The sequence below is a fragment of the Salvelinus alpinus genome, chromosome 10 (genome assembly GCF_045679555.1).
Source record: "Salvelinus alpinus chromosome 10, SLU_Salpinus.1, whole genome shotgun sequence".
NCBI classification, from domain to species: Eukaryota; Metazoa; Chordata; class Actinopteri; order Salmoniformes; family Salmonidae; genus Salvelinus; species Salvelinus alpinus.
In genome coordinates this window covers 5,928,815-5,944,404 of record NC_092095.1, presented here as the reverse complement: position 1 = coordinate 5,944,404, position 15,590 = coordinate 5,928,815, and the positions used below count along the sequence as shown (strand labels likewise).

At 45.9% G+C, this 15,590-nt stretch overlaps 1 protein-coding gene across 1 annotated transcript in view; it reads right to left on the bottom strand.

Annotated features, from left to right (window-relative positions):
* Nucleotides 1-7,368: 7,368 nt before the first annotated feature.
* The window catches only part of zic4 (zic family member 4), a 13,588-nt gene continuing 5,366 nt past the window's right edge, over nucleotides 7,369-15,590 (bottom strand). Inside the window, exon 2 of the mRNA XM_071327944.1 lies at nucleotides 7,369-8,544. Coding sequence (XP_071184045.1) covers nucleotides 8,108-8,544 — 437 coding nt within the window. The 3' untranslated portion in view covers nucleotides 7,369-8,107. The remainder of the gene's footprint in view (nucleotides 8,545-15,590) is intronic.

Genomic DNA, 15,590 nt, shown 5'->3' with positions numbered 1-15,590 from the left:
AGATACAGTGGCATATTGATAATGCTGATACTGTTGTCTTCTAGACTGATGTACTGGTAGAATACTGGAGGCTCTAACACAAGGCTTTCAAACTCATTCCATTGAGGGCATAGTCTTGGCAGGTTTTTGGTTGTTCCCTTCAATCAAGCCCTAGAAAACCAGGTGTGGTTTAAGAACCTTAAGGACCTTCATTCATAAATGAAGTGAAAAGGAGGAGGGAAAACCCACAGACACTCAGCCCACCGTGGAATGAGTTGGACGTAAACCCACAGACACTCAGCCCACCGTGGAATGAGTTGGACGTAAACCCAAAGAAACTCAGCCCACCGTGGAATGAGTTGGACATAAACCCACAGACACTCAGCCCACCGTGGAATGAGTTGGACGTAAACCCACAGACACTCAGCCCACCGTGGAATGAGTTGGACGTAAACCCACAGACACTCAGCCCACCGTGGAATGAGTTGGACGTAAACCCACAGACACTCAGCCCACCGTGGAATGAGTTGGACGTAAACCCACAGACACTCAGCCCACCGTGGAATGAGTTGGACGTAAACCCACAGACACTCAGCCCACCGTGGAATGAGTTGGACGTAAACCCACAGACACTCAGCCCACCGTGGAATGAGTTGGACGTAAACCCACAGACACTCAGCCCACCGTGGAATGAGTTGGACAGCTGTGCTCCAACATGCAGAGAAAAGTTACTTTCACAAAAACAAACACACACTCACGCATCTTATGGTTGGTTATAGGAAGAAAAAGGGGATGGATCTGAACCCTGACCTTTTGTGTCACACATGGAAAAGGAGAGTTAACAACATTTAAAATACTTACTAATGATGGGCACACCCTTCCCAACCAGCCTTCCCTTCACCTTCCCTTCACCCTTCCCAACCAGCCTTCCCTTTACACTGGCCAACCAGCCTTCCCCTTTACACTGCCCAACCAGCCTTCACCTTTACACTGGCCAACCAGCCTTCCCCTTTACACTGCCCAACCAGCCTTCACCTTTACACTGGCCAACCAGCCTTCCCTTTACACTGCCCAACCAGCCTTCCCTTTACACTGCCCAACCAGCCTTCCCTTTACACTGCCCAACCAGCCTTCCCTTTACACTGGCCAACCAGCCTTCCCTTTACACTACCCAACCAGCCCAACCAGCCTTCCACTTTACACTTCCCAACCAGCCTTCCCTTTACACTGCCCAACCAGCCTTCCCTTTACACTGCCCAACCAGCCTTCCCTTTACACTGCCCAACCAGCCTTCCCTTTACACTGCCCAACCAGCCCAACCAGCCTTCCACTTTACACTGCCCAACCAGCCTTCCCTTTACACTGCCCAACCAGCCTTCCCTTTACACTGCACAACCAGCCTTCCCCTTTACAATGCCCAACCAGCCTTCCCTTTACACTGCCCAACCAGCCTTTCCCTTTACACTGCCCAACCAGCCTTCCCTTTACACTGCCCAACCAGCCTTCCCTTTACACTGCCCAACCAGCCTTCACCTTTACACTGCCCAACCAGCCTTCCCCTTTACACTGCCCAACCAGCCTTCCCTTTACACTGCCCAACCAGCCTTCCCTTTACACTGCCCAACCAGCCTTCCCTTTACACTGCCCAACCAGCCCAACCAGCCTTCCACTTTACACTTCCCAACCAGCCTTCCCTTTACACTGCCCAACCAGCCTTCCCTTTACACTGCCCAACCAGCCTTCCCTTTACACTGCCCAACCAGCCTTCCCTTTACCCTGCCCAACCAACCAGCCTTCCTAAAGGCTGAAGCTATAGAGGTGCTGACGGTCCTCATGAAGCTATAGAGGTGCTGACGGTCCTCATGAAGCTATAAAGGTACTGACGGTCCTCATGAAGCTATAGAGGTACTGACGGTCCTCGTGAAGCTATAGAGGTACTGACGGTCCTCATGAAGCTATAGAGGTACTGACGGTCCTCGTGAAGCTATAGAGGTGCTGACGGTCCTCATGAAGCTATAGAGGTGCTGACGGTCCTCATGAAGCTATAGAGGTGCTGACGGTCCTCATGAAGCTATAGAGGTACTGACGGTCCTCATGGAGCTATAGAGGTACTGACGGTCCTCATGAAGCTATAGAGGTACTGACGGTCCTCATGAAGCTATAGAGGTGCTGACGGTCCTCTTGAAGCTATAGAGGTGCTGACGGTCCTCGTGAAGCTATAGAGGTGCTGACGGTCCTCGTGAAGCTATAGAGGTACTGACGGTCCTCATGAAGCTATAGAGGTACTGACGGTCCTCATGAAGCTATAGAGGTACTGACGGTCCTCATGAAGCTATAGAGGTACTGACGGTCCTCATGAAGCTATAGAGGTGCTGACGGTCCTCGTGAAGCTATAAAGGTACTGACGGTCCTCATGAAGCTATAGAGGTGCTGACGGTCCTCATGAAGCTATAGAGGTGCTGACGGTCCTCATGAAGCTATAGAGGTACTGACGGTCCTCATGAAGCTATAGAGGTACTGACGGTCCTCATGAAGCTATAGAGGTGCTGACGGTCCTCATGAAGCTATAGAGGTGCTGACGGTCCTCGTGAAGCTATAGAGGTACTGACGGTCCTCATGAAGCTATAGAGGTGCTGACGGTCCTCATGAAGCTATAGAGGTACTGACGGTCCTCATGAAGCTATAGAGGTACTGACGGTCCTCATGAAGCTATAGAGGTACTGACGGTCCTCATGAAGCTATAGAGGTGCTGACGGTCCTCATGAAGCTATAGAGGTGCTGACGGTCCTCGTGAAGCTATAGAGGTACTGACGGTCCTCATGAAGCTATAGAGGTACTGACGGTCCTCATGAAGCTATAGAGGTGCTGACGGTCCTCATGAAGCTATAGAGGTACTGACGGTCCTCATGAAGCTATAGAGGTACTGACGGTCCTCGTGAAGCTATAATGGTGCTGACGGTCCTCATGAAGCTATAGAGGTACTGACGGTCCTCATGAAGCTATAGAGGTGCTGACGGTCCTCGTGAAGCTATAGAGGTGCTGACGGTCCTCATGAAGCTATAGAGGTGCTGACGGTCCTCATGAAGCTATAGAGGTACTGACGGTCCTCGTGAAGCTATAGAGGTACTGACGGTCCTCATGAAGCTATAGAGGTACTGACGGTCCTCATGAAGCTATAGAGGTGCTGACGGTAAACTTCTGGACCCCAGGGCGTGGCCGTGTCTTTGTACTAGTTATATCGGCCTATAGTTGGGACTGAGGGTGATCAATACATGGTTGTAACTGTTTCTAATGTTCTGGGCTCCCCTAGTCTAAGGTAATAACAGACATGCATGAAGTACATGCTTGCAGCTTCCCCAGTAGAATGTAATAACGGACCTGTAGGTTATGAGTACATGGCTGATTACAAGGCTGAGTACAGGGCTAAGTACAGGGCTGAGTACAGGGCTGAGTACAGGGCTGAGTACAGGGCTGAGTACATGTGCAGGGTACAGGGCTGAGTACATGGCTGAGTACAGGGCTGAGTACAGGGCTGAGTACATGGCTGAGTACATGGCTGAGTACTGGGCTGAGTACAGGGCTGAGTACAGGGCTGAGTACATGGCTGAGTACAGGGCTGAGTACATGGCTGAGTACAGGGCTGAGTACAGGGCTGAGTACATGGCTGAGTACATGGCTGAGTACAGGGCTGACTACAAGGCTGAGTACAGGGCTGAGTACAGGGCTGAGTACAGGGCTGAGTACAGGGCTGAGTACAGAGCTGAGCTGAAAAGTTTGATGAAAACGGCAATCTACTTTATTTCAATTCAACCATGTTACAGTTTGTTCTCTTTCTTCTTCTCTCTCTTTCTTCTTCTCTCTCTCTCTGTCTCTTTCTTATTCTCTCTCTGTCTCTCTCTCTCTCTCTCTCTCTTCTTCTCTCTCTTTCTTCTTCTCTCTCTCTCTGTCTCTTTCTTATTCTCTCTCTGTCTCTCTCTCTCTCTCTCTCTCTCTCTCTCTCTCTCTCTCTCTCTCTCTCTCTCTGTCTCTCTCTGTCTCTCTCTCTCTCTCTCTCTCTCTCTCTCTCTCTCTCATACACACGCACACACACACAAACACATAGACACACACACACTTGTATTCGCGTATACCCACTCCAAACATGCACGGTCAATGTTGTTTTTTCATGCAGTGCAGAAACTGTGTATTCTCACCTATAAGTTTTAGTGTTGAATAATTACAGTTTTTTTTATATACCATTCCATCAGCCCTTGTCTCCCGTTTGACGGCTGGATCTTAAAGCGTTGGAAGGCGCAACAGAGACGAGTCGAACACATCCGTGACAAAGAAGGCTTTCCGTGTCATCAGCGTCGTTCGGACGACGTGGAAGAATCGCTCAGATAATAAAGTCCTGCTTCAAAGACTCCTCGCTTCAATTGAGACCGAACTATCTTTTTACCTCTTTGCAGGCACAAGAGCTGGTGCTATGGAGAGGACTCAACTGTTTGGTTCTTTTTAGTTGCTGTAGTGTTTATTAGTCATTCTTTTCTATGGGGCACTTGGACAGAGTAAACGGCAACACAAGCACCAAAGGAACTCTAAACGTCTGAGACAGTGAGGACTCCCGCCTTGTCCGTGTCTTAGAATGGCTAGTGTTCTGCAGCGGGTTCTGCGTGCTCTCAGCCTCTATAAAACAAATGTATGCCTCAGATCCTAGTAAAAGCATGTGTGTACCTGTCTTAAATAGTGCATAACATTTCCCGGTGTATGTTTGCCATGATGGAATAAATTAAGACACAAACCCATTGATAGGCTATTATTGTATTTTATTTTTTTTTATTTTTTTTTATATGAGGAATTTTATACATTTTTATTAATTTTGAAATAATATTACATTTTAGCTACCCTAAACGCCCATGTGCTCTACCGTCAGCTCAGTCACATAGGAAAGGTTATTTCCCAATAGACTACCTGTTCCAAACTTCACTTCTTTCGAACTCTTGGCTTTCGACCATCTCTAAAATCACTGTTAGGATGCTTGTGCTTATTCCCCTCAGTCCAAAACACGAGGATTTACCGTACTGGTTTTGAAGAAAGCAGATCCCGCTAACTACAGCCTCGGTTCACAGAACCCACTAACTACAGCCTCCGTTCACAGAACCCACTAACTACAGCCTCCATTCACAGAACCCACTAACTACAGCCTCCGTTCACAGAACCCACTAACTACAGCCTCCATTCACAGAACCCACTAACTACAGCCTCCATTCACAGAACCCACTAACTACAGCCTCCGTTCACAGAACCCACTAACTACAGCCTCCGTTCACAGAACCCACTATCTACAGCCTCCGTTCACAGAACCCACTAACTACAGCCTCCGTTCACAGAACCCACTAACTACAGCCTCCGTTCACAGAACCCACTAACTACAGCCTCCGTTCACAGAACCCACTAACTACAGCCTCCATTCACAGAACCCACTAACTACAGCCTCCGTTCACAGAACCCACTAACTACAGCCTCCATTCACAGAACCCACTAACTACAGTCTCCGTTCACAGAACCCACTAACTACAGCCTCCGTTCACAGAACCCACTAACTACAGCCTCCGTTCACAGAACCCACTAACTACAGCCTCCGTTCACAGAACCCACTAACTACAGTCTCCGTTCACAGAACCCACTAACTACAGCCTCGGTTCACAGAACCCACTAACTACAGCCTCCATTCACAGAACCCACTAACTACAGTCTCCGTTCACAGAACCCACTAACTACAGCCTCGGTTCACAGAACCCACTAACTACAGCCTCCGTTCACAGAACCCACTAACTACAGCCTCCGTTCACAGAACCCACTAACTACAGTCTCGGTTCACAGAACCCACTAACTACAGCCTCCATTCACAGAACCCACTAACTACAGCCTCCGTTCACAGAACCCACTATCTACAGTCTCCGTTCACAGAACCCACTAACTACAGCCTCCGTTCACAGAACCCACTAACTACAGTCTCCGTTCACAGAACCCACTAACTACAGCCTCCATTCACAGAACCCACTAACTACAGCCTCCGTTCACAGAACCCACTATCTACAGTCTCCGTTCACAGAACCCACTAACTACAGCCTCCGTTCACAGAACCCACTAACTACAGTCTCCGTTCACAGAACCCACTAACTACAGCCTCCGTTCACAGAACCCACTAACTACAGTCTCCGTTCACAGAACCCACTAACTACAGCCTCCGTTCACAGAACCCACTAACTACAGCCTCCGTTCACAGAACCCACTAACTACAGCCTCCGTTCACAGAACCCACTAACTACAGCCTCCATTCACAGGACATATACAAGAAGCTATGCAATGCAAGTCTATTATTGTGGGAATAAGTGCGTAATTCTATCGGCTTCTCTTTTGATAGTTGTAAAAATATAGCAAAAGAATATTTTATCCTTATATTGGATAGAAAGACCATAGATGACCGTTTCCTACCCCATGGGCAGCAAATATTACATTCCTTTGAAGAGGCGCTGAAGTCCTCGGACTTGGCCCCATATTATTCGAGTTTGACTCGGCTATTGCTATAGAAATCTTAATTCGGCGTGAGGATTCACCGTCGTGAAGAAATGGCTCTTTGTGTTAAAAGATCTTTGAAGTCTGGATGAGAATATAGCCTTTCAGCAAACGCTGCCCTCATCTTCCCCGCATAGAATCACACTTTATCTAAGAGAGAAATAGAGCAGCACAAACAAGACATGGACATGTGAATAATATTTATTTTTTTAAATTAAATATGGATTTTCTTTTAAAGAATTGCTTTTGTATTTTTCCACTCTTCAGGGGTGAGGAAAGTTTAGAGTAAGCGAATTGTAAATATAATACCTATGAGGTGGGATCTTTTCAATGTGTCTTTATGCGGATTTAAATGTTGAAATGGCTACACGTTGGCAAGTAGCTGTAGCAGTAGAAATGACAACAACAAAAAATGTAAAATACATGAACATCGTTCAAACGAAACAAAAAATGTCCTACTGAACGTCCGGTTTGAAGGGCTCTGGATACAATGTGTTTTTCCTTGTGGGTTCTGCCTTATAGATGGTACATGAGACTTAATAATAAGTCACCAATGGCAATAAGGCTCGCTGTTGAATATAGTGAAAGAACAATCTCTCTGTATTTTGTCTCATGATTCCGTTAAAAATAAGGACTGGTGTTAATCTGCTCTGCTGCGTTATAAAGTTAGAGTCGTCTAAACCGTGAGGTTTGAAAGCGTTTAACAGAACATGTGATATGTTGGTTTAACTGTACCCTCGTAGTATATGCATTTGTACCCTCATAGTATATGCATAAATAAATCATTGTAAATATCAAAGTTAAAAAGTAAAGGCCCAGAAAAGTAAAATAGCAATTTTTATCATACACGATTTATTCAAAATACTGACAAATTACAACGCAGTTTCTTTTCTCGATAGGACAACATTTTTATAAAAATGCATTAATAACAAATAATGACAAGATTGACCAAATCACAAAAATGACCACGTTGACCAAACATTTATGAATGTAAAATGTTGGTAATATCAAATAGACTATATGAAAACAATCAATAGGAGAAAATATGTCTGTATGAAACTCAAAACTTCTCAATTATTTAATTTATACAAATAAAAGAAAACAAACAATTAAAATGTCTGAAAGATCAAAGATTACAACATTACTGTTAACACTTACACGTTGAATTTTAGCAATTTACAAATGTACATTCATTTATTTTTCATATTGAAACACTTTGGTTCGATAATACAAAAAAATGTTCATGTCAGATTCAAAAAATAAATTAAAAAGATATTGAATTCAAAACTCGATTTACAAAATAATACAACAACATACAAACATACAATTAACCAGTACGAGACACTTGAACAAATGTACAGAATACTGGTTCATACTCATCCACAGGGGGATATAAGAAAGCGATCACAAAACTACAATTTGACAGTTTCTTATTTTGTCGATATGCCAGTGCATTGAATGATTTGGGCCTTAGAAAATAGACCTTCTCGATATGTTGATTTTTTGAGTCCATGGGCATATTATAAAATATCTTGGATATGTTTTTAATTATTTTATGGGCCAATTTTGTTTAGAACGCGTCCCTTGGCTCAGGGTGTCTGTAGAGTGCCTCATCCCCGGGATCAGGGCTGGGGGAGCCGCTGGGGGGTGTCTGAGTGCCGCTGGCACCCGAACTATGACAGACGTACCACTCTCTTAAATTGGCGGGCTGGCACGAGGCTGCTGGTTCCGAGAGCGACGAGGACCCTGGCTCTCGGCCTAAGTCCGATGATGGGGACACCAATGACGGGGTTGATGACTCGTAGCCAGAGCTCGGCGGTGGAGACTTGCAGTGGACTTTCATGTGTTTTCGGAGCGAGCTGGGGTGTGTGTAGGATTTGTCACAGCCTCTCACTTTGCAGTTGTAGGGCTTATCGCTGGTGTGCACGTGGGAGTGCTTCTTCCGGTCACTGCTGTTGGCGAAACGTCGGTCACAGCCGTCAAACTCACATTTGAAGGGCTTCTCACCTGAAATAAGGGAACATGAGTTAGGCGTTGGATCCAGAAAACCCAAAGGCATAAACTAAAACTGCTGCTTTATTTTTGGTGGTGACGCATGGCCATATAAAACCATACTGGCTTATAGTGTATTGCCTATTGTATTAACCAGCTGAGATCCGTTAGGACAGCCCAATGAACTAGCTGAGATCCGTTAGGACAGCCCAATGAACCAGCTGAGTTCCTTTAGGACAGCCCAATGAACCAGCTGAGGTCCTTTAGGACAGCCCAATGAACCAGCTGAGGTCCTTTAGGACAGCCCAATGAACCAGCTGAGTTCCTTTAGGACAGCACAAATGAACCAGCTGAGTTCCTTTAGGACAGCCCAATGAACCAGCTGAGGTCCTTTAGGACAGCCCAATGAACCAGCTGAGTTCCTTTAGGACAGACCCAATGAACCAGCTGAGTTCCTTTAGGACAGACCCAATGAACCAGCTGAGTTCCTTTAGGACAGCCCAATGAACCAGCTGAGTTCCTGTAGGACAGCCCAATGAACCAGCTGAGTTCCTTTAGGACAGCCCAATGAACCAGCTGAGTTCCTTTAGGACAGCCCAAATTAAACATCTGAGATCCTTTAGGACAGCCCAAATTAACCAGCTGAGTTCCTTTAAGACAGCCCAAATTAACCAGCTGAGTTCCTTTAGGACAGCCCAAATTAACCAGCTGAGTTCCTTTAGGACAGCCCAAATTAACCAGCTGAGTTCCTTTAAGACAGCCTAAATTAAACATCTGAGTTCCTTTAGGACAGCCCAAATTAAACATCTGAGTTCCTTTAGGACAGCCCAATGAACCAGCTGAGATCCTTTAGGACAGCCCAATGAACCAGCTGAGTTCCTGTAGGACAGCCCAATGAACCAGCTGAGATCCTTTTGGACAGCCCAATGAACCAGCTGAGTTCCTTTAGGAAAGCCCAATGAACCAGCTGAGTTCCTTTAGGACAGCCCAATGAACCATCTGAGTTCCTTTAGGACAGCCCAAATTAAACATCTGAGTTCCTTTAGGACAGCCCAAATTAACCAGCTGAGTTCCTTTAGGACAGCCCAAATTAACCAGCTGAGTTCCTTTAGGACAGCCCAAATTAAACATCCGAGATCCTTTAAGACAGCCCAAATTAACCAGCTGAGTTCCTTTAGGACAGCACAATGAACCAGCTGAGTTCCTTTAGGACAGACCCAATGAACCAGCTGAGTTCCTTTAGGACAACCCAATGAACCAGCTGAGTTCCTTTAGGAAAGCACAAATTAACCAGCTGAGTTCCTTTAGGACAGCCCAATGAACCAGCTGAGTTCCTTTAGGACAGCCCAATGAACCAGCTGAGTTCCTTTAGGACAGCACAATGAACCAGCTGAGGTCCTTTAGGACAGCACAAATTAACCAGCTGAGGTCCTTTAGGACAGCACAAATTAACCAGCTGAGTTCCTTTAGGACAGCCCAATGAACCAGCTGAGTTCCTTTAGGACAGCCCAATGAACCAGCTGAGTTCCTTTAGGACAGCCCAATGAACCAGCTGAGTTCCTTTAGGACAGCCCAATGAACCAGCTGAGTTCCTTTAGGACAGCCCAATGAACCAGCTGAGTTCCTGTAGGACAGCACAAATTAACCAGCTGAGTTCCTTTAGGACAGCCCAATGAACCAGCTGAGTTCCTTTAGGACAGCACAAATTAACCAGCTGAGTTCCTTTGGGACAGCTCTACTGTTGTATGCAATAGTTCAAAGTGTTACATTGAATAAAAAGATAATTGATGATAATTTTCAGGATTTTAGTGGCTTGGTTCTGGTTTTGTTGAGATTGAAGGTCCCTGTACTTTAAAACACAAGCTGTCCTCTACCTGTACTTATTATCATACTTGTCCTCTACCTGTACTTATTATCATACTTGACCTCTACCTGTACTTATTATCATACTTGTCCTCTACCTGTACTTATTATCATACTTGTCCTCTACCTGTACTTATTATCATACTTGTCCTCTACCTGTACTTATTATCATACTTGTCCTCTACCTGTACTTATTATCATACTTGTCCTCTACCTGTACTTATTATCATACTTGACCTCTACCCGTACTTATTATCATACTTGTCCTCTACCTGTACTTATTATCATACTTGTCCTCTACCTGTACTTATTATCATACTTGTCCTCTACCTGTACTTATTATCATACTTGACCTCTACCTGTACTTATTATCATACTTGTCCTCTACCTGTACTTATTATCATACTTGACCTCTACCTGTACTTATTATCATACTTGTCCTTTACCTGTACTTATTATCATACTTGACCTCTACCTGTACTTATTATCATACTTGACCTCTACCTGTACTTATTATCATACTTGTCCTCTACCTGTACTTATTATCATACTTGTCCTCTACCTGTACTTATTATCATACTTGACATGTACTGTAATGGAAAACTGCCATTTGTAATCAACAGTAAAAGAAAACAGAACTGTTTGCTGCAGCTTATTGTAAATGTTGGTGCGTTGTGGGAAAATCCCTGTATTTCGGATGGTAGGCCTACTGTAATTCCACCCCACAGAATGAAAGTACCATACCGTCTCTTTGGAGCAGCGGAAACCTTTTCACCACTAGCGAGTGCATGGTAATGTTGTTTTTAAAGCATTAACATATTCTCAGGTGTGCCTTGCTGCATGTGTTGCACCCGTCAGTGAGAATGCTGTACCAATTTACCTCCTATTTGTTGCACCCGTCAGTGAGAATGCTGTACCAATTTACCTCCTATTTGTTGCACCCGTCAGTGAGAATGCTGTACCAATTTACCTCCTATTTGTTGCACCCGTCAGTGAGAATGCTGTACCAATTTACCTCCTATTTGTTGCACCCGTCAGTGAGAATGCTGTACCAATTTACCTCCTATTTGTTGCACCCGTCAGTGAGAATGCTGTACCAATTTAACTCCTATGTGGTTACAATGTCCCATTAAGTTTAAATATTTATTGGGGACAGATTGGACTGGCAGCAAGTCTTAAAACATAAATGGGTTATCACTTTTCCCTGTACTCCTGGTCTGTGTTTCCCTGTACTCCTGGTCTGTGTTTCCCTGTACTCCTGGTCTGTGTTGCCCTGTACTCCTGGTCTGTTTACTCCTGGTCTATGTTGCCCTGTACTCCTGGTCTGTGTTGCCCTGTACTCCTGGTCTGTGTTGCCCTGTACTCCTGGTCTGTTTTGCCCTGTCGTCCTGGTCTGTGTTTCCCTGTACTCCTGGTCTGTTTTTCCCTGTCGTCCTGGTCTGTTTTGCCCTGTCCTTCTGGTCTGTTTTGCCCTGTAGTCGCTGCCAGTTTGGATGCCTTCGTTAAGGCCTCTAGAAGTGTATGTGATATAAAATACCAAATATTAATTAATATACTGTAACGTGTGGACACTTTGCCTAGCAACCAACCTGCGTACACCAATCCCTTTTAATTACAGTAAAATACTGTGCGATTCCAACCCCTCCTCTCAATAGATTTTATTTATTCATTCATTCCGATTACCTTTTATTATAGTAAAATGCAGTCAATTTTACGATATTGTACTGTGTGTCATGACACAATAATGGCTTTGATACAATATTTGTAACTTATGTTACAGTGCGTGTATTGTAAATTACAGTACACCTACCTAAATCATGGTATCAAAGCTTGTACTGTGTAATGAAATACCGAACATTTTACTCTCCACCAGGCTACAGCTTGATTGGCCTGTAATGTCTAGCGTCTTTGTAGCCTATATAACATAACCTGGCGAAACCATAACGGTTGAATTAATTACTCTGAAATCATCCTACGCTGATCTCTCTCCCATGCAAGGCGGCGTTGTCAGGCAGCTAGGCTCTTAGCTACAGAGAATATATAATTGCTCAGTCTAATTACACATGCACGTTGAATATCAATTTGACCTTCAGCTGTTGGGCTGAGAGAGCAAATCAGGGATATTAGTGTAGTACAAGAGCATGTCTCGGGAACACACCCCAGGGAAAACCCAGTCATAACCACAGACCCGGGTAAGTTTTAAACACGATACCCTGGACCAGAGGCCCTGGGGAATCAACACACGCAGAAATTATTTAACAGATTTCTACTTAAGTAATGTGAGCAAATGATATGAATAATACATGCGGAGGATGGAAAGAGGCAAATTGTTCATTCACCATAAAGGAATCAGAGTCATATTCACCATAAAGGAATCAGAGTCATATTCACCATAAAGGAATCAGAGTCATATTCACCATAAAGGAATCAGAGTCATATTCACCATAATGGAATCAGAGTCATATTCACCATAAAGGAATCAGAGTCATATTCACCATAATGGAATCAGAGTCATATTCACCATAAAGGAATCAGAGTCATATTCACCATAAAGGAATCAGAGTCATATTCACCATAAAGGAATCAGAGTCATATTCACCATAAAGGAATCAGAGTCATATTCACCATAAAGGAATCAGAGTCATATTCACCATAAAGGAATCAGAGTCATATTCACCATAAAGGAATCAGAGTCATATTCACCATAAAGGAATCAGAGTCATATTCACCATAAAGGAATCAGAGTCATATTCACCATAAAGGAATCAGAGTCATATTCACCATAAAAGAATCAGAGTCAAATTCACCATGAAGGAATCAGAGTCATATTCACCATAATGGAATCAGAGTCATATTCACCATAAAGGAATCAGAGTCATATTCACCATAAAGGAATCAGAGTCATATTCACCATAAAGGAATCAGTCATATTCACCATAAAGGAATCAGAGTCATATTCACCATAAAAGAATCAGAGTCAAATTCACCATGAAGGAATCCGAGTCATATTCACCATAATGGAATCAGAGTCATATTCACCATAATGGAATCAGAGTCATATTCACCATAAAGGAATCAGAGTCATATTCACCATAATGGAATCAGAGTCATATTCACCATAAAGGAATCAGAGTCATATTCACCATAATGGAATCAGAGTCATATTCACCATAAAGGAATCAGAGTCATATTATATGCAGTTCTGACTCATCAAGGCCCTAAGGAAGGCTTTTCATTTGGGTCGCTGGCCCTTTCCATAGGCAGCAACCAGGAGACACGCGGTCATATTTGTTCAGGAAAAAATGACCCTCTTCATGTCATTATCTCTAGTAAAATGAAACTACCATGGCACTAAGCTACGTTACACGTGTCCATCAAGTAATAGTGTAGGCAGGCTGGATAAGCGGGTCAGTGTGATTGCCCTGCCTGTTACGCTGCTACATGGCTCCTCCTCTTCTGCTGCCCTGCCTGTTACGCTGCTACATGGCTCCTCCTCTTCTGCTGCCCTGCCTGTTACGCTGCTATATGGCTCCTCCTCTTCTGCTGCCCTGCCTGTTACGCTGCTACATGGCTCCTCCTCTTCTGCTGCCCTGCCTGTTACGCTGCTATATGGCTCCTCCTCTTCTGCTGCCCTGCCTGTTACGCTGCTACATGGCTCCTCCTTTTCTGCTGCCCTGCCTGTTACGCTGCTACATGGCTCCTCCTCTTCTGCTGCCCTGCCTGTTACGCTGCTACATGGCTCCTCCTCTTCTGCTACCCTGCTTGTTACGCTGCTACATGGCTCCTCCTCTTCTGCTGCCCTGCCTGTTACGCTGCTATATGGCTCCTCCTCTTCTGCTGCCCTGCCTGTTACGCTGCTATATGGCTCCTCCTCTTCTGCTGCCCTGCCTGTTACGCTGCTACATGGCTCCTCCTCTTCTGCTGCCCTGCCTGTTACGCTGCTACATGGCTCCTCCTCTTCTGCTGCCCTGCCTGTTACGCTGCTACATGGCTTCTCCTCTTCTGCTGCCCTGCCTGTTACGCTGCTACATGGCTCCTCCTCCTCTTCTGCTACCCTGCCTGTTACGCTGCTACATGGCTCCTCCTCTTCTGCTGCCCTGCCTGTTACGCTGCTACATGGCTCCTCCTCTTCTGCTGCCCTGCCTGTTACGCTGCTACATGGCTCCTCCTCTTCTGCTGCCCTGCCTGTTACGCTGCTACATGGCTCCTCCTCTTCTGCTGCCCTGCCTGTTACGCTGCTATATGGCTCCTCCTCTTCTGCTGCCCTGCCTGTTACGCTGCTACATGGCTCCTCCTTTTCTGCTGCCCTGCCTGTTACGCTGCTACATGGCTCCTCCTCTTCTGCTGCCCTGCCTGTTACGCTGCTACATGGCTCCTCCTCTTCTGCTACCCTGCTTGTTACGCTGCTACATGGCTCCTCCTCTTCTGCTGCCCTGCCTGTTACGCTGCTATATGGCTCCTCCTCTTCTGCTGCCCTGCCTGTTACGCTGCTATATGGCTCCTCCTCTTCTGCTGCCCTGCCTGTTACGCTGCTACATGGCTCCTCCTCTTCTGCTGCCCTGCCTGTTACGCTGCTACATGGCTCCTCCTCTTCTGCTGCCCTGCCTGTTACGCTGCTACATGGCTTCTCCTCTTCTGCTGCCCTGCCTGTTACGCTGCTACATGGCTCCTCCTCCTCTTCTGCTACCCTGCCTGTTACGCTGCTACATGGCTCCTCCTCTTCTGCTGCCCTGCCTGTTACGCTGCTACATGGCTCCTCCTCTTCTGCTGCCCTGCCTGTTACGCTGCTACATGGCTCCTCCTCTTCTGCTGCCCTGCCTGTTACGCTGCTATATGGCTCCTCCTCTTCTGCTGCCCTGCCTGTTACGCTGCTACATGGCTCCTCCTTTTCTGCTGCCCTGCCTGTTACGCTGCTACATGGCTCCTCCTCTTCTGCTGCCCTGCCTGTTACGCTGCTACATGGCTCCTCCTCTTCTGCTACCCTGCTTGTTACGCTGCTACATGGCTCCTCCTCTTCTGCTGCCCTGCCTGTTACGCTGCTATATGGCTCCTCCTCTTCTGCTGCCCTGCCTGTTACGCTGCTATATGGCTCCTCCTCTTCTGCTGCCCTGCCTGTTACGCTGCTACATGGCTCCTCCTCTTCTGCTGCCCTGCCTGTTACGCTGCTACATGGCTCCTCCTCTTCTGCTGCCCTGCCT